At 42.7% G+C, this 26,053-nt stretch overlaps 2 protein-coding genes across 2 annotated transcripts; both read left to right on the plus strand.

Moving 5' to 3' along the window:
- Positions 1–1,897: 1,897 nt before the first annotated feature.
- LOC134738220 (amyloid-beta A4 precursor protein-binding family A member 2-like) lies at positions 1,898–2,242 on the plus strand (the record flags this gene model as incomplete). Its single annotated transcript, XM_063652346.1, has 1 exon — positions 1,898–2,242. A coding segment is annotated over exon 1 (345 nt), but the record flags the coding sequence as incomplete, so codon positions are not given.
- Positions 2,211–25,917, plus strand: LOC129014239 (amyloid-beta A4 precursor protein-binding family A member 2-like). Its single transcript, XM_054451420.2, has 7 exons — positions 2,211–2,682; positions 15,860–15,916; positions 19,518–19,657; positions 22,491–22,581; positions 23,829–23,876; positions 25,355–25,403; positions 25,819–25,917. The coding sequence occupies exons 1-5, from the start codon at positions 2,254–2,256 to the stop codon at positions 23,862–23,864; spliced, it is 753 nt and encodes a 250-aa protein (XP_054307395.1). The 5' UTR covers positions 2,211–2,253; the 3' UTR covers positions 23,865–23,876; positions 25,355–25,403; positions 25,819–25,917.
- Positions 25,918–26,053: the final 136 nt, after the last annotated feature.

Genomic DNA, 26,053 nt, shown 5'->3' on the forward strand with positions numbered 1-26,053 from the left:
TCCAGTTTGCCAACTGAGCTAAGAAATGCTGGATAAAAGTGAAAGAAAATTGTAAAAGACACCGATCACATCCCTGGAAGCTTAGAGGTGGGATAAGACACCTTGATTTTTCCTAGACAAACCTGAGGAAGTCAGAGGAAAAACAGTTGATGGTAAGGTTGGCATCACCCTGGGCTGTGTTTGGATTGGGCCGCTGTGGCTGCGGTGAGGGCTGTTGGAGTGGGGAGAGTGGAGGTTGAGCCTGGCTGCAGAGGCCCCCTCCAGGCTTCAGCTCCTCTCCAGCGCTCCTGGCTGTCCTCTGCCACGCATACCTGTCCCGGTGACTCAACAGGTGTGGGCCTCAGGGGACACCATGGTCTGAAGTCTTGGAGAAACCTTTACTATCCAGGGGAGGAGAGGACTGGCGGTCGGTGGGAATTGAGACCCAGCACACATCACTGGGTGGCTTGAATGTCTTCGGCAGAGATCACATGCCCTGCCTTGCAGCCTGGTCCTTAGAGAAACAGACAGGATGGAGAGAGCTCTGGGCCTGGGCGGCGGTCCTGGCTGTACTGCTCACAGGCTGTGTGCCCTCCCCCTGCAGTCTCAGTTCCTCACCCTTACCAGGTGGCCGTGAGGACTGGGAACATGGAGGCACAGGTAGGGTGTAAGGTAGCCACTGACCACCAGGCAGGCCTCCCGGATGTAGGTCAAGTTTGAGATGGTTGCTCACCAGGAGGCAGCCTGTGTACCCGGCAGGGGCTGGGGGTGCTCATTGTTCCCTTGGGTGGTGGTTGGCCCAAGCGCCCACAGGGTGGCTTCTCTGGCGCCTTCCTTTCCCAGAGTTCCTCCCCACCTGCCTGCCACCCACCGCCTGGGTGGGGTCCAGCTCATGTCTCAGAGCAGCCTGCTGGCACAGGCTGAGTCAGCTGTCGTGGGCACTGTCTTTTCTCGCCTCTCCTGAAGCCAATCCTCCCCTCTCTCCCTGTCCAGACACACAAGGGAGGCCCGGGAGTTAGGTGACCTCAAGGTCATGCAGCCAGGTTCTCTCTGTGGAACCCTAGGTACTGGCGGGGTGCCATTGCTGTGTGCGTTATGATTTCTGTGCCGGCTGTGAGGTTTCCCAGGTTGGGCTGTGGGGTACCCCTGAGTCTGCAAGTTGGCCCAGGCCAGGTGTGTCACCACTGCCCAGGCCTTCAGTGGCTTTCCAGTGCTCCCTCCACATCCATGTTACTCAGCCTGATTTTTCTCAAGTTCCCCCGCTCGCTCCCAAGAATGGCCCCTCCAGGCTGTCCTAGCTCCAGGCAGACAGGCTCATTGCCCAGATCTGCCCTGGGTTGTCCCCACCCCATCCCCACCTGTCATCTTGGCCCATGTCCATCCCGGAGATCCCAACTGAATGTGGGCTCTTTCCCTCTTATCCCTTGGTCCTCAGATTTGCCAGGCCACTCTTGCCTCCAGGCCTTTGCACATGCTATTCCCACCCCCTTGGCATCAGCCACCCCCAGATGCCCACCTGGCCGGCCCCTCACTTATTGCCAGCTCCCTGACAGCCCTACATAAATTAACGTTACTTCCCCTTCTCTTGTTAACCTTGCTTTGTGTTTCTCCTCAGTACTCAACATTCGGTGTGTTATTTCTATACTTGTTTGTTTATTGTCAGTCTCTTACCACTCAAATGTAAAAGACTTTCTTCACCTCTGGATCCCCAATGGCTAGAAAAGTGCCTGGCACACAGTGGAGCCTTAGCGCTGTTGTTGGATGAGTGAGTGAATGAAGCACGGGAGCATTAATGTCCTTGCAGCACATATCCTGCTCCCTGTGCCTCCTTTTCCCGAGTCCCAGAGCTGGAACCTAGCTGTGTTCACATTTGGATCCTCCTGGAATGTAGCACAGACCCTCACTCACTGAGAGCCCCATGCCTAAGGAACAGGAGTGTCACAACCACAGCCCCGATGGGGACTCCAGTTCTGACTACGTGAACAACACCTCTGAGGAGGAGGACTATGACAAGGGCCTCACTGAGGAGGAGGAGGGCATCCCCTACTACATCCGCTACTGCCCTGAGGATGACAGCTACCTGGAGAGCATGGACTGCAACAGGGAGGAGTACCTGGCTCACGGCGCACACCACACCCAGTGGACATTGACGGGTGCCAGGATGCAGTGGAGTAGACGGCCTAGACGGGCCTGCACCCCCATGGTCACGGGGCTAAAGGCAGCCAGGACTACCCTGATGGCCAACTGCCCATCACGGAGGATGAGCCCTCTGTCATGGAGGCCCACGACCAGGAAGAAGATGGTCACTACTGTCCCAGCAAAGAGGGATGCCAGGACTACTACCCTGCGGAGGCTAACAGGAACACCAGCGCTTCTGCCTACCCCCTGAGGTGCGGGGACGGGGACCTGGAGGACCAGGAGGAGGACATCGACCAGATCGTGGCAGAGATCAAGATAAGCCTGAGTATGACCAGCATCACCAGCACCAGTGAGGCCAGCCCCGAGCATGGGCCTGAGCCAGGGCCTGCAGGCTCTGCAGAGGCCTGTCCACCCGTCAAGGCCAGCTGCAGACCCAGCAGGCACGAGGTGAGGCCCAAGTCGCTGAACCTCCTTCCCGAGGCCAAGCAGCATGGAAACCCCCAGAGAGGCTTCAAGCCCAAGACCAGGACCCCAGAAGAGAGGCTGAAGTGGCCCCACGAGCAGGTAGGACTCTGGCTGTCCCGGGGAAGGGAGCAGAGGGGCCCTAGAGCAACGGACCTCAGGGTACAGGCCTCGCAGATGCTGAAGCGAGGCAGTAGGGGGTGCTGGGTGCCTCACAGTTCTAATGGTGGCTGAGCTCTTCATTGGTCCAGTTGGGAGACATGTTGTGTGGATGATCCGGCCACTCTTAAGCCCACCGCTCAGACTCAGGAGTAAAGCCGGTTGAGGGCTGAGTGGCGACTCGTGTCTCGCAGAAGACACCCCTCCTCCCACCCTAGAAGAGAGGTTCGATTTCTTGCCCACTGCCCTGGGTCTGCTCATGGTGGGGCAGTATGTGTGGGAGAGCCCCTCAATCCCCTTGGGTGTACTCAGACCAGCAGGGCAGTGGCAAAGACATGGGGGTGCTGGTGCTCACACACTGCTGCGGCCAGGGTTGGGTGGCCTGGTGGCTGGGGTCGGGGCCAGAGTGCGTTTCACAATGGACGGGTCTCTTAAAGCCCGGGGGCCTTGACCTGATGGGCAGTTAGCTGTGAATACCTATTTGGGAAAGGATTTTTTGAAAGTTTGGCAAAACCTCGGGGAAGAAACGCATGCTAATGAGGGCAGTGGATGTCAGCATAACTGTATTTTAATTATAGCAAAGTCAGCGTCCATTCTAATAAACACATTTGAAAAGCCACCTTCCAAAAAAAAGCCTCACTGTGAGAATATAAAGAAGATGTGATTATTGGACTTGGGTGAAGGAACTTCTATTTGGCCAATTATGTGGACTGCTTTCATATTTTTTAAGCCTTAACTACTATTTTTTTCTGAGAAGAATTCATGAATTTGAGTGTGTGTGTGTGTGTGTGTGTGTTTGTGTGTGTACTGAGAGCTTGGGTTTGGAATGGAAATCATATTGACTCCTGGATTTTCAGCAATTGTATTTTAATGTCTTGTCTTCTCTCTAAAGCACATTAAGTGTCAGTTGACTTCATTTTGGGGGTGTTCCTGTCATTCACAGCAATTCCGTGTTTACAGGGGGCTGTGGGATGCATAGGAGGTCCCATGGTGATAGTAAGCATGGGAATTTTACCCCAAGGGACTATGGTAATAGGGGGCTGACCAAAAATAACTCCTAATCCTATGTCAGATAATACCATGAGCAGCTCAGGAAAACTACGCATAACTCAGATGTGCAGAAAGGAGATGGGGAATGGAATGAAGCCCCCTGGGCTGATAGAGGCCTCCAGGACCTGCCACACCCATGTCTGCCCCCAACTCCCCAGTCAACCTTCACAGAAGAGAAGTTGATCTCTCTCCAGCTGAGACCAAGCCAAGGCCCAAACTGTTGGAGCTGAAGGATGTTTGGGCTAGGCTCATAGAAGCCGTTGCGCTCCTGCAGTGTCAACAGCTGCCTATGGTCCAGGCCTCTGTCTGGTCCTGGTCCTTTTTTTTTCAGATGGAGTCTTGCTCTGTTGCCCAGGCTGGAGTGCAATGGCGTGATCTCAGCTCACTGCAATCTCTGCCTCCTGGGCTCAAGCAGTTCTCCTGTCTCAACCTCCCGAGTAGCTGGGATTACAGGCACCCACAATCATGCCCGGCTATTTTTTGTATTTTTGTAGAGACGGGGTTTCACCATGCTGGCCAGGCTGGTTTTGAACTCCTGACCTCAGGTGATCCACCCACCTCAGCCTCCCAAAATGCTGGGGTTAGAGGTGTTAGCTACTGCACTCAGCCTTGAAGAGACACTGGGCCTTTTAAGAGACACTGGGTGCTGACTCACTTCTGGGTCTGCCCCAAGGGTGTCCCTCCAGGTCTGCTCTGGGTGCAGCCAAGCTGTGCAGGTCAGGGAGCCTGAGCTGGACTTAAGGTGGGGAGACATTGCTCCCCAAGAGCTGCTCGGGTGCGATGTCAGGGTGGAGGCTGTTGCTGTGTGTGGTGGCATCACTCATTTACCCTCTTGTCTCATCAGCCTCTGTCCTTCGGCTCATGTGCTTGCAGGTGGCCTCTGATTCTGCCTCTGGAGCCTGTCTACCCCCTCTTGATTCATTCATTGGGTCCCAAGTATGTGAACAGTAGCATATTAACCACTTTTAGAAATATTTGTGTTCATCTTCAAGAGAGGGGGGGTCATCCAGCCATTCCCCAGCCCTCAAAACCCACTCCACAGACAAAGCAGTGGCGGGTCAGGGCTCCTCTTGCTCTTCTGAGCCGCCGACATAGCGAACACCATACAAAAGAAAAGGATTTCACATGCAATAGAATTTCATTCACCCTGAAAAGGGAAGGAAGTTCTGACACAGGCTACAATATGGATGAACCTTGAGGACATCCTGCTAGAGCCAGTCACAAAAGGACAAGTCCTGTGTGATTCCACTTCTCTGAGGCACCCACAGTAGAGTCACAGAGACGGGAAGTAAAATGGGGGTGGCCGGGGCTGGAGAGAGCAGGGAGTGGGGAGCTGGTGTTTAATGGGTGCAGTTGTGAAGACGGAAAAGTTCTGGAGATGCATGGTGGTGAAGATGGCACAACAGTGTGAATGCACTTCATGCCACTGAACTCTACACCTAAAAATGGTTAAGATGGTAAATTTTACATTATGTATACTTACCACAATAAAAGACATAAGAAATAAAAGGTTTTTGGATGACGAACGGGCTCGAGCCAGTTTGGACCCTCTAAATCTAAGCTGAACCAGTCTGAACCCATGTAGCCAGAATCACACTGTATTAGGCTGTTCTAGCACTTCACGTGGTGAGAATGGGGGAGAGAGAGAGAGATTGATTGATTGATCAGGGGGCTGTGCAGGGGGCGTGCTACACACTTTTAAACAACCAGATCTCTTGTGAACTCAGAGCAAGGGTTCACCTATCACCAAGACGATGGCCCACGTCATTCATGAGAGATGTGTCCCATGATCCAGACACCTACCTCCCACCAGGCCCCACCACCAGCATTGGGGATTGCATTTCAATATGAGATTGAGGTGGGGACAAATATCCAAACTGTATCACCCACAAACAAGCAAAAACATTTTAGGCCAAATCAAAACTATTTAAATGTAGCCACAGTAGGGATAAGCTGTGATTACACCCATTCAGGCCTGTGGACCTGGCGTGTGTGGTCGTGGGGCGGTGGGTCGGCATAGCCCTGGGAGGTGTCAGGAGGACATTCATGACCAAAATGAGCCATGAGTAAATAATACAACCACATCCTGAGTGGGAGTGGGGAGCCTCCCCTTCTCTCCTAGGTCTTGTATGGGTCATGATCCCCCCTTGGCGGGAGTGGAAGGAACGTAGATCCCACAGGCTGTGGCTTATAGTAAAGTGATTGTGGTCATGCCTTGTGAGTGTCATTAAAATAAACATATATCATTAAATCCGCCATCAAATAACAGCCATTTCTGCTATCCTGTCACCTTTTCCACAAGTTTAAATATCCCAGATATTCTATTGTGTATATTCCTAAAAGTAGACAGGTAGATTTAGTGAAGTTAACTGGATCATTGGTATCTTCTTTATAGATCATCTGGTGAAACTTGTTTTTCAAATTATGAGTCATAGGACTTTGTTTTAATGTCTGTAGCCTTAGGCAGTTCCATCGAGACTAAACTCAGTTTTTTTCTTATTAGGACTAATCTTATTGACCGGAACTGTGGACTCCTCATATTAGGAGAACAGAGATCTGGCCTGTGTAAATGAGCGGAAGTTAAATACTGTAGAAAATGCCCTCTGGAAACTGAAGTCTACTGCTGACTTACTATTGGTCATTTAATTTCCTTTTGGCTTGGGCACCATCGTTACATTCATGTTTCAGATGTCAAGCTAGTTTTCTCAGAATGTGTGCAGGGCTGGAGGCCGAGTGTGGAGGCCACTGGGTGAATACAGGAGAGGTCACAGGTCAAGCCTCCTGAGAGAACTGCAGGCTTGAGCCTCCGATAGAGCCACGTGAATGATTTTTATCCCCAGTAGGTTGCTGTCGTTAAACTATGCACACAGGGCTTCTTGCCTTTAAGTTAGCAGGATGGAAAAATTGCAGGTGTTTGCAGCAAGCATGAAGAAGCAGCCATGCTGACCCCTAAGCAATGGTATTAGAAAGGGTTGGTGAAGATTTTCTCATTTGAGAATTGAACAAAACCAAATGGAATTCTCCCTAGTTCTGCAACTCTCGGGGCTGTAAGCGGCGGAGCTCCCACCTTCCCCACAAATAGACCCAGAGTGGCACCTGGTATGTGAGGCAGGTGACCAGGAGAAGGGGGTTTCAGTGGTTGACGGACAGCTGCCTCTGCTGCCTGGATGACCCAGCCCCTCCCCTGGACCATCTCCCACTTTGCCTGGGTGTGAGTCACTGGAGGGTTAGCTCAGTACAAGCTGAGAGGTGACCTCCGTAGAGCTTAGGTGAAGGGACTCTTATAGGGCAGTATGTTTGAGACCCTTAGAGGGCTCTCCTTACTCTTGCTTCTCCCATTATTGTTAAATTGTAGTAATACACTTGTAACATAAAGTTTACCATTTTAAAGTGTACAATTCAGTGGCATTTAGTACAATGTTGTGCAGCCACCTCTGATATTTAGTTCCAGAACGTTTTCACTGCCCCCAGAGGAGACCCTGTACTTATTAAGCAGTCATTCCCCATTCTTCCCTCTCCCCCCAGCCCCCACAATGAAAAATCTGTTTTCCCTCACTTTGAATTTGCCTATTCTGGATATTCCATAAAGACGGGATCAGACAATATGTACCCTTTAGTGTCTGGCTTATTTCACTAACATAATGTTTTCAGGGTTCATCCCTGTTGTAGCATGTGTCAGTACTTCGTTCATTTTTGAGGCTGAATGATACTCCACTGAATGGCTATTTTTTTTTAATTATTTTTATTTTTTGAGACGGAGTTTCACTCTTGTCACCCAGGCTGGAGTGCAGTGACATGATCTCGGCTCACTGCAGCTGGAGGGCTATATTAAGTTTTATTTATCCATTCATCCACTGAGGGACATTTGAGTTGTTTCTACCTTTTGATTAATGTGAATACTGCTGCTGTGACCATGTGTGTACAAGCTTTTGGGAAATTTTATTTGGCTAGTCATAACTTTAAGTTTTGTTTTGGTTATTTATTGTTGCTTAACCAATTATCCCAAAACTTTTTTTTTTAATTTTATTATTATTATACTTTAAGTTTTAGGGTACATGTGCACAATGTGCAGGTTAGTTACGTACGTATACATGTGCCATGCTGGTGTGCTGCACCCATTAACTCGTCATTTAGCATTAGGTATATCTCCTAAAGCTATCCCTCCCCCCTCCCCCCACCCCACAACAGTCCCCAGAGTGTGATGTTCCCCTTCCTGTGTCTGTGTGTTCTCGTTGTTCAATTCCCACCTATGAGTGAGAATATGCGGTGTTTGGTTTTTTGTTCTTGCGATAGTTTACTGAGAATGATGATTTCCAATTTCATCCATGTCCTTACAAAGGACATGAACTCATCATTTTTTATGGCTGCATAGTATTCCATGGTGTATATGTGCCACATTTTCTTAATCCAATCTATCGTTGGACATTTGGGTTGGTTCCAAGTCTTTGCTATTGTGAATAGTGCCACAATAAACATACGTGTGCATGTGTCTTTATAGCAGCATGATTTATAGTCCTTTGGGTATATACCCAGTAATGGGATGGCTGGGTCAAATGGTATTTCTAGTTCTAGATCCCTGAGGAATCGCCACACTGACTTCCACAAGGGTTTGGTATAAAACCGCAAATTTGTCTGTCTCTCACTATTGTATGGGTTAATGGGCTAGCTGGACAGTTTTTCTGCTGGTCTCATTCGACAGCTCTCACCGCATGGTTAGACAGTGTCAGGGACTGGTCGTCTGGATGCTCAGCTGCAGTGAAATGTCTGAGATGGCTTCTTCACCCACAGGTCTGCTGCCTTGGCATTTCTTCGTGTGACCTTTCTACATAGCATCTCATACTCTTGGCCCTCTTCATGTAGCTTCTCTTTCTCCAAGAGAATAGTCAGTTCTTCTTTTTGGCTTCCAGAAGCACAAAAGTGCAAGCTGTCAGTTGTTCTTAAGGCTTAGACCTAGAACAGGTGCAGTTTCATTTCTACCACATTCTATAGGTTAAAGTAAGTCTCGGAGCCAACCTAGATTCACTGTGGAATGGTCCCTTCCGAGGACGTGAATGACAGGAGTTGTGGCTCATTGGGGACCAACTCCAAAGATGAAGCCTGAGTTCTGAGAACTTTTTCTTCTCTGATTATTCCTTATTCATATTCTATTTTTTGTTTTATAGATGTAATATATTCACAAGTGTCTTTAAGGAGCTATTTTGATACTCTTTTGTCCTCTCCCTAGCATGTCTTTTTTCTTTAATAATTTTTTCTTAGTTTATTTTGGTCTTATTTTTCTTTCAAAAGCCTTTCCCCAAATACCTGTTCTACATTGCTCATCATTTGTAGTCTTTTAAAATTCCCCCTTTTGTTCATTCATGTTTGAGAGAAGGACTAAAAGACAATGGGAGGCTGGGTGTGGTAGCTCACATCTATAATCTCAGCGCTTTGGGAGGCCGAGGTGGGAGGATCACTTGAGCCCAGGAGCTCAAGACTAGCCTGGGCAACATAGTGAGACCCCCATCTCTACAAAAAATAAAAAATTAGCCAGATGTGGTGATGCCTGCCTGTAGTCCCAGCTACTCAGAAGGCTGAGGTGGGAGGATTGCTTGAGCCCAGGAGGTTGAGGCTGCAGTGAGCTGTGATCATGCATGCACTGCCTTCTAGTCTGGGCGAAAGAGTGAAACACTGTCTCAAAAAAAAAAAAAGATTGGGAGTTCTTTGTGGCCAAGACTTGTCAACTGATAGCTTTTAGGGGAAAGGGTTTTTAGGGGGAATTTATGCTGATTCCCAATTGTTATCCCCACTCCTCTATCTTATCTCCTTGTGCAATCATAAATGATGGCAGGAACTACTCCATTCCCCTGGAAGTGAAATCTGTGTTCTCTTGCCTGAGGTAGGTGCATGTTTGCTGGGGTTCTGCTTAAGGAGATGTGGGAGAACAATGTGTTTCAGGGCCTGGAAAATGAGTTCTGTATGTAGGCTTTTGGTTAATCTGTTTTCAGTCTTGCCTATCAGTCCCACTCTCCGAGGTACCTGGTGTCTGAGTCTAGTGCCTCTCCAGGGTACTATGGGACAAATTAGCCTCCTTGTCATCGGTATCCCCCAACCTCCATTGTTTGCTTTTCTTCATTAATTAACCATTTCCCATTTACTGTCATTGTCTATTGGAGGTGAATTCTCTTCTGTTGGTAACCCCATTCCTTTTTTTTTGTAATTGTGTGTGTTTATACAATGTTTATTCTTCACTGTAATTCCCATGGAGCCTCAGGACAAAGAGCAGATGGGAGAAATACGTGTTTGGTGTTCAGTTTTCCTTCTGTAAGACATCTGCAACCTGTGTTTGTCACTGAATAGATCATGGACTTAATGCATATAGAGCTGCTTTGTTTTTCATGACTGTGCCTTCAATTCTATGTAGAAATATAATTTGTGAATTACCTGATGAAATTTTCCTAATTTTGAATCATCCTTGTATTCCTATAATAAACACTGTTAGAATGGATATGGTAGTATTTTATTTTTGCATTTTTACTTTTATATTAAATAAGATTATAGTTCTGTTTGTTTCCTTCTAGGCTCTTATTTCATTTCCGTACCAATGGTATGCAGGGCTGACTTGGGAAGCTTACATCTTTTTCTAAGATCTAGGATGTAGCTGTAGTTTACACAGTAGTTTTCAACTGAAGGAGATGTTTGCCCCCATGGGATGTTTGGAAATAATCTGGAGACATTTTTGGTTGTCACAACTGGTCATGATGGGAGGTGCTATTGGCATTTCTTGGGTAGAGGGGATGTTACTAAACATCGTACAACACACAGGAGAACCCTCCACAAATTGTCTGGCCCAGTATATACATGTTGCTGAGGCTGAGAAACCCTGGTTTAAATAAATGTCCAATTTGGAGAGTGACTCTTTGTCTGCCGTTTTTCTTTTATGTATTGGTCTCCAGATTTCCCACTTTTTCAGTTAGTTTTAGTAACTGTAGATTCTTTAAAAAAAAAAAAAAAGATTGCTTCATCCATACTTCTAGGCTGTTGTAAAGATGCATAAAGTTTTCACTTTTTGCATCCTATTCACATTAGAAGCACCTGAATTTTGGAGGGAACACATTCAAACGGTAGCAAATTTAGTGGAGCAAATTCCAAAGAGATTGAGCCTAGGCCAGTTGTCAGTCCTGGGTATAATTTTAGATGTTTTCAGGCTCTGAAGCTTTGCATTTAAGTTCAAATTTCGGAACAAAGATCTGTGTCTCTGCATTGATCAAATAGCACCCAGGTGAAGAGAAGGCACATTGCTAGCACTACAGAAACCATCTGCCGGCTGCTTCCAAATCACTGTTCTCTGTACACTCATCTTTCCTTACTTTTCTCTAGTGTTATCACTCATGTGTGCATCCTTGAACAATATAGTTTAGTGTTGCCTATTTTTTGAGCTTTTGAAAATTATATTTTATGTATTTTTCATACCTTTGTTATGTTCAACATTGTGTGTGAAATTTGTTCCTATTGTGTGTAGCTATAGTTCTTTTGCATTGCTGTATTTACTCCATTGTTGAATACACCATGCCATTTATCCCTTTGACTATATGCAGACATCTGTGTTGTTTCCAGTGTTGTTAGAAACAGTGAATGCTGCTATGATTATTCTTGTCTGTATTTCATGGTACCCTTGTGCCAGCATTTCCCTGGGGCACGTACTTAGGAGTTGGATGACTGGGGCATGAGGATCAATTTCTTCTTTTACCCAAGAATTATCTGGGGAAAAAAAAACTTTTTAAAAAGCATTTTCACATGGTTTTTGAGTTACTTTTAGTGCATCAATATAGTCAGAGAATATGCCCTGTGATCTATGAGCAATCGTTTAGACTTCACTATTGGTGTTACTGTTGTCTTTGTTCATTGCTATTTCTTGTATTATGTCTCCTGCTCCCTGCCCCTCAAGTATATCCCTGAATGATATCCACTTTGGTGTGGAGAATCCGGAGGCGAACATACACAGAGATGCTTCCTGTCTTGATGGAGCTAGATATAGAATTTTCAGTTTATAGTTGAGTCTCTTCCCAGTTCTTTACACTTTTACCTTCTGATATTTATTGTTACAAATGAAAATCTGATGCCTATCTGATTCTTACTTCTTTCTGGTAGTTAGTATGATTTTCTCTGTAATTGTAAAGTGTGGGGGTTTTACTTTTCAGTATTTCTTTGTTTTTTGAGATAGGGTCTTGCTCTGTTGCCCAGGCTGGAGTGCAGTGGTGTGATCACGGCTGACTGCAGCCTCTACCTCCTGGGCACAAGTAGTCCTCCCACCTCAGTCTCCTGAGTAGTTGGAACTGTAGGTGCACACCACCATGCACGGCTAATTTTAAAAATTTTTTTGTAGACATGGGTTTTTACCATGTTGCCCAAGCTAGCCTCGAACTCCTGGGCTCGAGTGATTCTCCTGCCTTGGCCTCCTGAGGGTGTTGGTATTATAGGCATGAGCCACTGTGTCTAGCTTTCAGTATTCCTTTGGGGCATTCAGAGCCACTTAATATTCTCAAGTTTTTCTTTGGCTCAGCAGCATTTGTCTCTTTTGTTTCTTTCTATTCCCCTCCATCTTCTGGATGAATGTTAGATCTCTGTATCTTCCATGTCCCTTAACTATTCCCTTTTTTTTCCCTTCCATTGCCTTTTTTTCTCTGTTCTAAGGGAATGTCACAGTTTGATTTTCCTAATCATAAATGCTTTGTTGAGAAGTGTATTGTGCTCTGGCCCTTCTACAGGTGGTTTTTTGTTTGTTTGTTTTGTTTTGTTTTGCGGGGGGAGGGTATCTTACTTTCATTCCTAGAATTGTCTTTTACATAGTAATCTGTTTTTTATTTTGTGGATACAGAGTCTTCTCAATTACTCTTAAAGATTCCAATTAGGTTTTTAAATTCTGATTATTTCCTTCATTAGTAGTGCTTCCGGTCATTTGTGCTTATTTGACTTGGCACCTTCCTCTCAGATTGCTAGTTTTCTTCAACTCTCTGTGGTGCATGGTTATCTGTTCATTTATACATGAGGTATACCATTGATCAGTATCAGTTGTTGATATGAGTGTTGTATTAGAGTTCTCTAAAGGGACAGAACTAAAGCATATATGTATACAGACACATATATGTATTTATTAAGGAGTATTAAGCTCACACAATCACAAGGTCCCACAGTAGGCCATCTGCAATCTGAAAAGCAAGGAAGCCAGTCCTAGTCTCAAAGCTGAAGAACTTGAAGCCCGGTGTTCGAGGGCAGGAAGCATCCAGCATGGGAGAAAGATGCAGGCTGGGAAGCTGAGCCAGTCTAGTCTTTTCACGTTTTTTTGCCTGCTTTATATCCTAGCCTCGCTGGCAGCTGATTAGATGGTGCCCACTCAGATTAAGGGTGGGTCTGCCTCTCTAAGCCCACTGACTCAAATGTTAATCTCCTTAGGCAACACCTCACAGAGCCGGCATCAGTACTTTGAATCCTTCAATCCAATCAATTTGACACTCAGCATTAACCATCACAAGTGTCTTCAGAATTGTCACTCTTTTCTGCCGTGACCTCCCTCTCCTGGTTTGCAGACCCGTGCTTCTCCTGTGGCACGAGGATGGAGAGGTGCTGGCAGGAGAGCTTTCTAGCTCCTGAGTTAAAAGGCAGAGATGGAGTCTGTTATAAGATTTTGCTGCTGCGTTGAGTTATATTAAAAACATTCTGTCTTTTCTCTCTGGTTTTCACACTCATAGTAAGAGGCCGTCAAGATAGGTTTCTTATATCTGAGGGTGATCCTTACCAACTGTAGTTGGGACAAGTACAATAAAGAATGTTAGATTCTTCTGGAAAAAAGTGGTCCCTCCATTATTTGGATTGGGTTTTTGGCTTTGTCAAGCCCAGCAGTCTGATTCCGTCTGCTTTCTGTCTTCCGGCATGTCCCTGTGGTTTTGGTTCACTAAGGGTAATCTCCTTGTATTTGTTATTTTTCTGCTGCTGCGGCAGACTTACTCTTTTTAACAAAATACTGTCATTTTGGTGGGGTTTTGGAAAGAGGACCAGGCCACATCCTGAAATGAAATTCATCTTAGGATTTTACAACCCTAACTCACTTTTTGTTTTGATTAAATTACCCTTTTTGAGGGGTGGGGGCTCAGCTTTCTCATTTGTAAACTGAAAGATAGTAACTGGACTGATGGTTACAGACATGGATGCATGTCAGAATCACCTCAGAGAGCTTTTTAAAAACAGATTCCCCCCAGCACTTTGGGAAGCCGAGGTGGGCAGATCATGAGGTCAAGAGATGAAGACCATCCTGGCCAACATGGTGAAACTCTGTCTCTACTAAAAATACAAAAATTAGCTGGGTGTGGTGGCACATGCCTGTAGTCCCAGCTACTCGGGAGGCTGAGGTAGGAGAATCGCTTGAACCCAGGAGGCGGAGATTACAGTGAGCCAAGATCCTGCCACCGCACTCCAGCCTGGCGACAGAGCGAGACTCCGTCTCAAAAAACAACAACAACAACAAAAACCCAGATTCTCAGGGTAGGCTTTGAAATGATCATTTCTTTTTTTTTTTTTTTTTTGCGATGGAGTCTCGCTCTGTCCCCAAGGCTGGAGTGCAGTGGCGCGATCTCAGCTCACTGCAAGCTCCGTCTCCCAGGTTCACGCCATTCTCCTGCCTCAGCCTCCCAAGTAGCTGGGACTACAGGTGCCGGACGCCACACCCGGCTAATTTTTTGCATTTTTTAGTAGAGACAAGGTTTTACCGTGTTAGCCAGGATGGTCTCGATCTCCTGACCTCATGATCCGCCCACCTCGGCCTCCCAAAGTGCTGGGATTACAGGCGTGAGCCACCACGCCTGGCCAGTGAGCATTTCAAAAATGTTCTTTCAATCACTGATGCAGCCAAAGTCTTTGGGACTTTTAGGCTAAGTATATATTCTTTAGATACCCAAAATAGTTTGATTTGGAATATAACAATTTAGGGAAATGAAGAAGGGGTGAATTATGTTTTGGAAGTTGCTGCTTGCTTCCTTTTTCCATTTAGTTTTTAGAAGACAAAGAATGTCTAAAGAGATGCAGATTTAAAGGAAATATAAGTTAATTCTGCATGGGTATGTTTATCTACATGGCTTTCTCCTGCTCACTAATCCAGAAGAGTTCTAACACCCTCTGTGATCATGCGTTTGTTTTTCTTAAGAATTATTCCATCAGAGTATCTAAAAACAGATGCTTAGAAACTGCTGAGACCTTTGTTGGTCTTACTTGATCTCTGGATCCTAGTTTCTTGATCTTCTACATATTCTGGGTTCTAACCTGAAGTGGCCTTCATGGTTAAAGATGCATTTATATACTGTGCCCTGGCCAGGAAGCTTATCTTTGGAACTTTGCCCAAACTGGGTATGAAGGCACTTCCTCAAACCCCATTAAATTCATTTCTAAACTTGATCATTGTAAATTGCGTCAGTTGGTAAATTCTGTCTTGTAGAGAGGTATTTTGTAGTAAATAACATGATTTGAAAACTAAAATTTGCCTTTTAGTAAGGTGGTAATCATTTCATAATTCTTAGTTTTGTGAAGTGTCTATAAATCACACATCTGATCTTTTAAAATGTAAGGCAATTGAATTTATGTAATGATTCAGGATTTTCAAAGTTAAACAGGTAGTTATTTTAAGGAATGGATAGCTTGTGATATTTTAAACAAAATAAGCCATTGATTTTACACACGTAGCCATGAAAGTAAAATCTTTTCTTATTTTAAATTTTAAAAAATAAACAAATTAGATTGTTTTAATATTTTTTCAGTTTTGCTTTATATTTGACTTATATTTTTTGTATTTTACATTTATATTTGACTGCTTTTCTTTATTCCTAAATCTTTTATTTTCTGTTCCATTTTTAAAAGCTGACAACTGTTGTTTGTCAAATCAAACTTGGATTTAAAAATGAACATTTAATTTTAATAAGCTCTCTGGTAGCGGCACTGCATTGACAGATGTTTGAGAGTTTGTCCCTAAAGCTATGGCATGGGTCTTCTAATGGACTCGCCCTGTATTCAGCCTGTGTAGACCTGGCAGATTGTTTCTCTGTTTCAGAATGGAACAACAGAAGAAGTGACTTCAGAGGAAGAGGAAGAAGAGGAGATGGTTGAAGTAGGTATTTGATGTAAGAATGACATTTCATAAATGTCATTTTTTATTTGAGTAATTCCATAAGTCTCCTTTGTAAACTACTATTAATGTGGAATAATTGAAAGCACATTGTATTTGGAATGGAATATAATTTCTGAAGTCTGGCTTTACCTTTAACTGATGATACACCTTTGAGCAAATTGCTTTATCTGAATTCTTTGGATTTGATTTCCTGAATAACAAAAGCCCTTAATTTTAGTACCAAAGTTGTATTTCTGTGTAATACTGATCAGTCCTTAACCTGCATTTGGTTCTTTTTAGGAAGAGGAACTACTAAGTTTAAAAAATGTTATGTTTGCATAAAAAGAGAATTTGAGAACATGTTAGGGACTACTCACCAGAAGTAGTGAAACTGTCTCATTGAAAAATCATCAGGAATTTTCTCTTAGTCTGTTTTATGCTGCTATAACAGAATACCAGAGACTGGGTAATTTATAAAGAACAGACATTTATTTTCCAACAGTTCTGGAGACTGGGAAATCCAAGATGAAAATACCAACATTTGGTGTCTGAGGGCCTTCTTGTTGCCGCCTCACATGGTAGAAGGCAGAAGGGCAGGAGAGCAAGCTAGTCCAATGTGTGAAGCTTCATTCATCAGGGCCTTAATCCCATTAAGGAGGAAGGAGCCCTCTTGGCCTAGTCACCTCTTAAAGGTCCTACCTCTTAATATCATCACATTAGAAACACCTGAATTTTGGAGGGAACACATTCAAACGGTAGCAAATTTAGTAGAGCACATTCCAAAGACATTGAGCCTAGGCCAGTTGTCAGTCCTGGGTATAATTTTAGATGTTTTCAGGCTCTGAAGCTTTGCATTTAAATGCAAATTTCGGAACAAAGATCTGTGTCTCTGCATTGACCAAATAGAAGGTATGTGAATGTTATGGTCTTGATTGTTTTATAAGATTTTTTCTGTTTGGGGTCTTATAATTAATTTAGGCTTTCATTTTCTTGGTTTGGAAATTATTAATCTAAAATATACTTTCGAGTGCTTCAAAACTAAAGAAGTAGTGTCATAGGCTTGTTTTTGTTTGTTTGTTTGTTTGAGATAGGGTCTCACTGTGACCCAGGCTGGAGTGCAGTAGCGTGGTCACGGCTCACTGCAACCTTCAACTCCCAGGTTCAAGCAATCCTCCTGAGCAGCTGGGACTACAGGCAGGTGCCCCACGTCCAGCTAATGCTTTTTTTTATTTTTTGTAGATTTTGAGTCTTGCTCTGTTGCCCAGGCTGGTCTTGAACTCCTGGCCTCAAGTGATCCACCACCTCGGCCTCCCAAAGTGCTGGGATTACAGGCGTGCGCCGCTGTGCCTGGCTGTAGGCTTGTTTTATGAGTCTGGGAGTAAAATACTTCTTAGAATTGTCCAATTAGAATGAGAGTTTGTTCTAATGTTTTTATGCAGTTTAGCTGAGGTGGAATAAACTGCATGAAAACATTAAACATTTTCCGTGGGTCAGGCAGCCATTGTACTAAAGATCATGAACCCTTTCATTTTCCCCTCTAAGATAATAAACAAGGGACCGCAACGTTGAGGGAAATCTAGAAAGGTAAGAGACTGGACTTTGGAGATGTCAGATTAGGACAGGTGAAAAGCAGATATTCTGGGCTCCTAAAATAAGGTGGGAACAGGCCCAGAGCAACCTTGGACATGGTGTGTTGGGGTGCATTGGATGCTTTTGTTTTGAGAAGGAAAGTTGATGTGTTGAAGTCATGGAAAGCAAGATTGGCCAGAAAAGGCAGATGGTTAGAAGTCTTGAATTCAAGACAGGCGTGTGTTTCTATTTGGTGTGATTATTGATAGGAAGGCCTTAAGCAGGGAACAGTGTGCTCAGGATATTGCTTTAGAAAGTTGTGTTGAATTCTGTTTGTGATGTGCTGATTAATACTTAGGTGGAGAAGTTTTGTGGATGGGAACGTGACTGAGGTTGAACATATAGGAGGAAATACAGGCCAAAGGCATTTGTGAGCATTGTGAGGAAAAGAAGCGTAGGATGGAATATCAGGGCTGAAAGGTGCACACAGGGAGAAGGGAGCTCCATGAAGTATGGAGTCATGGGCAGAGTTTGAGTGAAGGTAGTCGGTAACCTGGTCTAGAAATCAGTGAATTAGCCGGCTTGGAAAAAAAAAATCAAGATGAATATAAACTACTCCTTTAGAGATTTTGGCATTTAAAGTAGAAAAATAAGGTAATTGAAAAATGTTAGGATTTTTAAAAATCTGCATATATTTGTATGTGTGTAAGAACAAGATAGTATGGGAAGGGAGGGAGCAGAATGATGTGAATAAAGATGTTGTTCTGGGGGATACTATTCAAATTCTTTTTAAATTATTATTGTTTTTTGAGATAGGGTCTCTGTCACCCAGGCTGGAGTGCAGTGGCATGATCATAGCTTACTGCAGCCTCAAATTCCTGGGCCCAAACGAGCCTTCTATTTCCGCCTCCCGAGCACCTGAAATCAAATTCTTTTTCTCACTCACTTTTTAGTTATTAACATCAATAGATGCTTACTACATAAAACCATAAACTGAAATTAGGGGAAAGCACCAAATGTCTCCAGAGAGAACAACTAAAATTAATTGAAATTAACATTTCAATATAAGTTCTTCTGGTCTTTTCCTATGCATATTTCAGCATAATTGAAATTCTTCTATTCCTTTGTGTATTCCATTTTTCATTTCAAAGTTTTTTGATACAGGAGAAATTATGCTGTGTTGGTATTTCAGTGGCCTGTTAATATTTCGTGGAATTGAGTTAACTGTTTTGCTATTTTTGCACATGCAGATTTTGTGTTTGTTTTTTTGGTTGCAAGGTTGAGATAGGTATCCTTATGCCTAAATTTGTGTTTACATCTTAGACTAGTTTCTTGGAATACAATTCTAGAAGTCGAGTTTCTGGAACAAACTATGAACAGTTAAGGTTCTTGACACCCGCTGCTAAACTGTCTCAAAGGTTCCTCTTAAGAGGAGATTTAAAAGATGGCTTGGCTGGGCGTGGAGGCTCATGCCAGTAATCCCAGCACTTCGAGAGACAGAGGTGGGTGGATCACTTGAGATCAGAAGTTTGAGACCAGCCTGGCCAACATGGTGAAACCCTGTCTCTACTAAAAATGTAAACAGATTAGCTGGGCGTGGTGATGTATGTCTGAAATCCCAGCTACTCAGGAGACTGAGGCACGAGAATCACTTGAACCTGGGAGGCAGAGTTTGTAGTGAGCAGAGATCACCCCTGTATACGCCCACCTGGGTGACAGAGTGAGACTCTATTTTAAAAAAGGAAATAAAAATTAAAGAAGTAAATAAATAAATGATGGCTTATTTCATAATAGATATGACTTTGTAAAGCTTTTAAATCTGCTTTACCCAGAGTCTAGCTTTTAAATAAAATCTAGGATATAAAAGGCGGGAGCCTCTTGAATGGAATGTGGGGGCTTTTTCTCTCTCCCCGTAGGATAGATATATTCTGTTTCTTGTCCCCCATTGAGTCAGGAATAATTTAACTTCTGGCAGAAGAAACTGCTGAAGAAAAATAGGTTGAATAAGCTAACATTTTTCTTCTTTTTGCAGGATATAGAAGACTTAGATCACTACGAGATGAAAGCAGAGCCGATTAGTGGGAAAAAGTTGGAGGATGAAGGAATTGAAAAAGAAAATTTGGCAATATTAGAGAAAATTAGGAAGACTGAAAGGCAAAACCATTTAATTGTGTAAGTGTGTATAAATAGCCAGAGCCTGGATTTTTGTTTAAGTAATTATAGTTAATACCAGGCAATTCATCAACATGCCGATCTCAGCTGCTCTCCTCCTCCATCCCTACCTTAGGGGTAGATTCAGTCATATGTTTATTGGTTTTGAGACAGGGTCTTGCTCTGTCGCCTGGGCTAGAGTGTGGTGGCACAATCGTAGCTCACTGGAGCCTTGATCTCCCAGGCTCCAGCGATCCTCCTACCTCAGCCTACCAAGTGTCTCTTACTATGGGCATGAGCCACCACACCAGGCTAATTTTTTAGATTTTTAGTAGAGATGGGGTCTCACTATGTTGACCATGCTGATCTGGAACACCTGAGTTCATGCGATCCTCCTACCTCAGCCTGCCAAAGTGCTGGGATTACAGGCATGAGCCACCGTCCCTAGCCACGGTCATATGTTCTCTTGCCCAAGGTTATCTTTCTCATCTATGAATAGCCACTTTTTACCCTGTTCATCTGCTCTTCACATCCTGGAACCACCTGCTGATCCCTGTATATGCCCCTTTCCAGCCTGTTTATGCTGTTTTCTCTGCTTACCTTCCTTCTGTGGCATCTGTATATTCACATTCATTCTCTCCTACAAAACACAACTCAAATTATTTCTCCTTCATGAAGCTGACTTTGGTCCATCCTGCTCTGACCAAATCAAAACTAATTCTTCTCTTTTGACTTAAAATCTCTTTTATGTGAAGCGGCCGGATGTGAAAGAACACTGAGTTTGGTGACAAACACACCTTTTTTGGTTTCACTTTGCTGAACTCTCAAATATGGATAGACAGTCCATACCTTTTGGATGACTGCTGTGAAACATCAATGAGAATGATGTGTGTATATACATGAAATGCTCAGACAGAGTAGGGAAACATCAGATGATTGTCTGAACACTTACTACTTCGTGCCTTGTATTAGAGCTATTTACCAACTCCACGAAAGCCGAGGACCAGTTACTTTGTCTTGGGCACAGGTTCTCCAAAACAGGGAATGAATTGTTAGGCAAGTAGATGCCAAGTGTTGAAACCAGATAGATTACTCTCCCTCCTTCAGTCTTAGTTATATATTAATTTAATTAGTAATTTTTCCTAGAGGAAAGAAATTTAGTCAATTTCTCATATCTTGATTATTTAAAAAACTGAGTTTGTAGCATTTGAAATAATGTTACTGTATTTTCTGTGTCTGGTGATCGATTCCAGTTTATCTTCAAAACAAGTATAAATTATTGAACACTTTTGCATGACCGATACTATGCTAAGTACTTTATACTTTATATATCCTCTCATTTAGTCTTCATAGCCGCCGTGTGAAATAGGTGCTCTTCATATTTTAGAGATAGGAGAAACTTCTCATATTTTATAGATAGGAAATGAGGTCATGGTTACATATCTAGGAAGTAAGATCTTTGTAAACTTGATTTTTTTTTTCTTTTTCAAAGTATAGTGCAGTCTTTAAAACCTTTAGTTTCACATGACTAAAAAGTAGTTCCATTTCTACTTAGTGTTAGGATAAGATATGGATGTGTTTTCATCTTTAGAGAAGTCCCCACACTGAAAAACTGAAACCAGTTGCATGTAGGTACACGTGTTTCTCAGTGTGTCAGTGTGTGAACTAGACCATCTGTGTAATATTCTTGCTTGTAGTCTTATGAATGGAAGTCTCTTTTAGTTAGTGTCACGTTGAGTGTCTTCTAGTATTTTCACAAATTGCTGAGGTTTGAAATAGACTCATACTGAATTCTGTGCTATCATGGAGTCCATGGTGGTCTGAACATGTTGGCTAGAGTTTTTCAGATGATAAGAAATAGGAAATGAACCAGACTTGTGTCTAGTTTTATATTTTTCTGAAACTTCATAATGCTTCATTCAATTGGACTTTTTTTTTTTTTTACTTCTTGAAATGTTGAGTGTTGAAAATGTTTTTATATGTCCATCGAATTTTTTTTGTCATTTTCTTGATAGAGTGAACTCTTGCATGATTTTTATCTTGTAGCAAAAAGCTCAAGCTTGAATAACATTGGTTGGAAAGTAAGTAAGAGTAATACATTTCATTATACAGAGAATGATTGCCAAGCTGATTTTTATGACTTTTCCCCCAGGTTTGAAAGCAACATAATTAACTCTTATTGTAGATGTAGTTATGTTATTACTTTTAAAATATGTCGGTGTAGTACACCTGTAGTGTGAGCTACTATAGATGGTGGGAGGCTGAGGCAGGAAGATCTTTTGAGCTTGAAGAGGTCAAGGCTGCACATGAGCTGTGATTGCACCATTATATTCCACCCTGGGTGAGAGAGCGAGACACCCTGTCTCTTAAAACAAAAAACAAAAGACAAAGGGGGAGTTGGGGGTGGGAGTCATATTAGAAATCTATATATAGGACAGCTATGGAAAAATACCGATTTTTTAGTGATTTAACTTTTCATAGTTCCGTCCATGGCAAATTGTTCTCCTTGAACCGCTTGGCTAATAATACAAGTTTAGGAAAGCGTATTAAACTTCTTTTGAATTCTTGAGAAAATTATATACATGTGACTTTTCCTTTAGAATGACTGCAAACTCCAAACCCCCTTATTAGATGAGATGTAGGCTATCATGGTCTCTTTTGGACATTCATTCTAAAGGAGCTGGAAGCTATAGTGACCTCTTTTTTTCCTGGGGATATAGAGCAGCTTAAGATCTTCTCTTTCTTGAACTTACCCTAGGTGCTCTATTTTAGCTTTCAGATTGGTTCATTTTTGAGTTAGTTGAAAAAAAAAATTATCTTTTTGTTTGAACTGTTTTTTTTTTGTGATTCTTAGGGTTGACCCTGATAGTCCTTTGTACAGTGATCTTCAGATCTTCAAAGAAAAAGAAGGTGTAGGAGATATTTTGCTTAACTTATCTTTTAAGGTAAGGAAATTGTTACGGGACTCTCTGTTTTTCTAATGGGGGTGTATATTTGTACAAGTGTTATGGAAAACAATTTGGTAAAGTGGAAGATACTCATACACTATGGTTCAGGAATCTTGTGGATATATACTCCACAAGAAATGAGTTACATAGACACCAAGAGGCACAGGAATGTTTAGAGCAGCATCATTTATAATAGCCCCAAACGGAAAATAACCCAAGTGTTCATTCCAAGAAAATGAAGAATTGTGGTATTCATAAAATGGCTTACAGCTATGTGGGAAAGACAGGCGAACCTTGAACACTATGTTAAGCAAAAGAGACCAGACCCCCCAAAACCTATTTTGTACAATTTCCTCTATATAGAGTTCAACAACAGGGAAAACTAATGTTGGTTAGGGCATACATTCTTAGTGGAGGCAGTATCGTCTACAGTGGAGTGAAAATTGGTCCTCAGAGTGAAAGAAAATCTTGCTTATTATACTGGTCTGCTGCCCTCCAAAGGGCCGTATAACATAAACCGACATAAATATATCTGTGGTGTTAAAATTCCATGGGGCATGGGGTAGAATTAGGAAGAAAACTTCTACAAAGGCTTCTTAGGGGGACAAAAATGAAAAGAAAACGGAGAAACACTTATTTCTGGATTCATACTTGGGCAGTAAAACTATCAAGAACAAAGAGGTGATCACTTAGAGGTTAGGGTAAGGAGTCCATCCAGGTGGGAGGTAGGGATGTGTGACCTGAAAGGGACATCTCTGAGCTTCTTGGATACTGGCTGGAATATATTTCTGGATCAGGTTGGTGGTTACATGGGCAAATAATTTACAATAACTTGTTAAGGTATACCTTAAGGTATATTTTATGTAATTTTCTGAATGTATGTGTTATATTTAATAAAATATTTTTAAGATACTAAAAATAAAGGTTACAAAGGAATAACGATGGAATCTAGAAGAAATGTTAATCTAATATGGAATCTAGATAAGATGTAATGGCTTAAAATCTAGATAAGATGTAATGGTTTAAAATCTATGGCTATATGCGGTATTTTGATGAAAAAAACAGACATATAAGAATACTTTCTTGTACTTACTCTAAGAATGGTAGTAGTTTTCTAAAAGCTTCGTACTTAGCTTTTTGTGTATATTTTTGCTTGTGGATATATCTTATGATTGAACTTTCTTGATATGACTTTCTTGATATGACCGTAATGTCAGTATTTTCTCTCACTTTTGTTATCATAGGAATTGTTGTGGTTGTCAACTGGGTTGTCTTCCTGAAGTATGAATCCGGTATGTATTGCCTGAATTTGCTAATGGCTACTTCTTTACAGATTCATATGGGGTAACGAATAAAGCACACAGGCCTAAAACAAAAAAAGAAAATACAAAAAAACTAGGAAGGTATCTTTCTTTTTTAAAACATTAAATCATACATCCATATGCCCAACATCAAACTTAAGAAATAGAACCTTTGGCTGGGCGTGGTGGCTCACGCCTGTAATCCTAGCAATTTGGGAAGCCAAGGCAGGCAGATCACCTGAGGTCAGGAGTTCGAGAGCAGTCTGGCCAATATGGTGAAACCCCGTCTCTACTAAAAATACAAAAATATTAGCCGGGCATGGTGGCGGGCGCCTGTAATGTAACCCCCACTTCATGGGAGGCTGGGGTGGGAGAGTCACTTGAACCCAGGAGGCAGGGGTTGCAGTGGGCCAAGATTGTGCCATTGCACTCCAGCTTTGGTGACAAGAGAAACTCCGTCTCAAAATATATATATATATATAAAAGAAATAAAAGCTTCTCGGTACCTGTAGCACTCTGTGTGCCCCTCCCTTGTCACGTCCTCTTTGGGAGGTATCTTGAAGGGAATATGAAATCTTGGCCAGGAAACTGGAGGATTCATGACTGCAGGTGGTGTTTTCATGATTTTTTTCCTGCTTTATCTAGAACGTTAGGGAAGGGACGATGTGGGAGGTAAATGGAAATTCTGTCGGATTTGTGTTTGTGGCCCACGGCTCCTGATACCAGAGAGAAGGGCCTTTTTCTGGGGTTGGAGTATTTCTTATGAGTCCTGAGAAAAATGTGATTGCCTTGAGCTAACTGACCTTCTGCAGAGGACCTTAAACTGAATTTCCAAGTTGTTAGTATCGGGATTCACAGACTTTGGAGAATAGCAGGTATGACTTGGAAAGATGTAGAGGAAGGAGCCGCAACAATATATATTTATAGGCTCTGATGTCCACAGTGACAACTTGAGCACAATGAGTACTAAGCAAAATGGAACTGGAGATAAAGTATAACACAAAGATGGAATTGAGGGCAGGAGGGAATGCGACCTGGTCAGCAACTTGGTAAATCCGACTTGCTATGCTTTTAAGGAAGTTGTTTTCTGATGTTACAGGCAACATCGGAATTACTGAATTGAATTCTGAGGTAGTACTTTAAGGAAATGCGTTCTTCTGCCCCTATTCTTTGGAATACTTAGGGCTAAGTTCTTAGTTTTTGATATCATAAAAATTCAAAGTATTCTGTTCTAAGAGCCATTTCAAACAATTGACTAGAATTTCAGAGCAATTACATGAGAGTAATGCCAACAGAGTTTTTAAGTTACCCATTGTCCTATATCCCTAACAAGTATGTTCATGCTTGCGCTTGCATGTTCTCTTCTCATGTTTACTGTGTGCATTCTTTCTTAGTAATGGCATGTAGAAATTGTTTAAGCAAGAATAATTCTCGAGATAATTTTGTATGTTTCCTTTTTTCTTTTTAAGGTATGTATTGGGTGGAGGAGCATTATGTATTGAACTTCTCACAAAACAGGTGATTATTTTCTTATAATACTCAATTTTCACCCTCAACAGAGTGTTTCGATTACGTAAGTTAGGTTGTAAGTAGAGGGTTCTCTTAAAGAAATTTTAGTGTTTTTTTTTTCATAGCTCCTACTTTCAAGAATGAAAAAGGTAAACCAGTAAAATGAGATTGTACTTGGTGCTGAATCTATGCTAGGATAGGCATTAAGAGTGACCTTTATTTAAGGTTCTAATTTGCTCATGTAGGCCACTTGGAACGTCAGTTTGTTGTTTTTGGTGAGATTCTGGAAATGGTCCAATTTTACTTTTTCCCCTTGACTCCAGACTTTTTAACACTGATGTGCTGCTGTTGAGGCATATGCCATTTTGTTAGGCCTTCCCAAGTGGGAATCAGGTTTCCTAGAGATGTTTTCTTCTTTTTGTAGGGCTGAAGCAGTGCCTACTCGACAGAACCAGTCATCGTACAAAGAAATGCCACCTGACTCAAAGGCAAAGCCAGAGTGCAGCTTGGAGCAAAGAAGGTATTTTATAAAGAATTTTACATAAACCATAAGATATATTTTGTATTACTTTGTGAGCCTTCTGCCTGTCTTAATTCTTTTTCAGAGAATTTGTTTCATTTTATTTGCTTTGTTTTCTTCTTGTTACAAAGATGATCTG

Source organism: Pongo pygmaeus, chromosome 16 (genome assembly GCF_028885625.2).
Source record: "Pongo pygmaeus isolate AG05252 chromosome 16, NHGRI_mPonPyg2-v2.0_pri, whole genome shotgun sequence".
In the NCBI taxonomy this organism is placed as follows: Eukaryota; Metazoa; Chordata; class Mammalia; order Primates; family Hominidae; genus Pongo; species Pongo pygmaeus.

Bases quoted from the DNA above. Each gene is read 5' to 3' on its own strand.
- LOC129014239 (XM_054451420.2), top strand. From the start codon at position 2,254: ATGGAGGCCCACGACCAGGAAGAAGATGGTCACTACTGTCCCAGCAAA. The intron at 19,658-22,490 runs GTAAGTGTGTAT...TGTGATTCTTAG, and splicing joins AGGCAAAACCATTTAATTGT to GGTTGACCCTGATAGTCCTT. The intron at 22,582-23,828 runs GTAAGGAAATTG...TTGTTATCATAG, and splicing joins TGCTTAACTTATCTTTTAAG to GAATTGTTGTGGTTGTCAAC.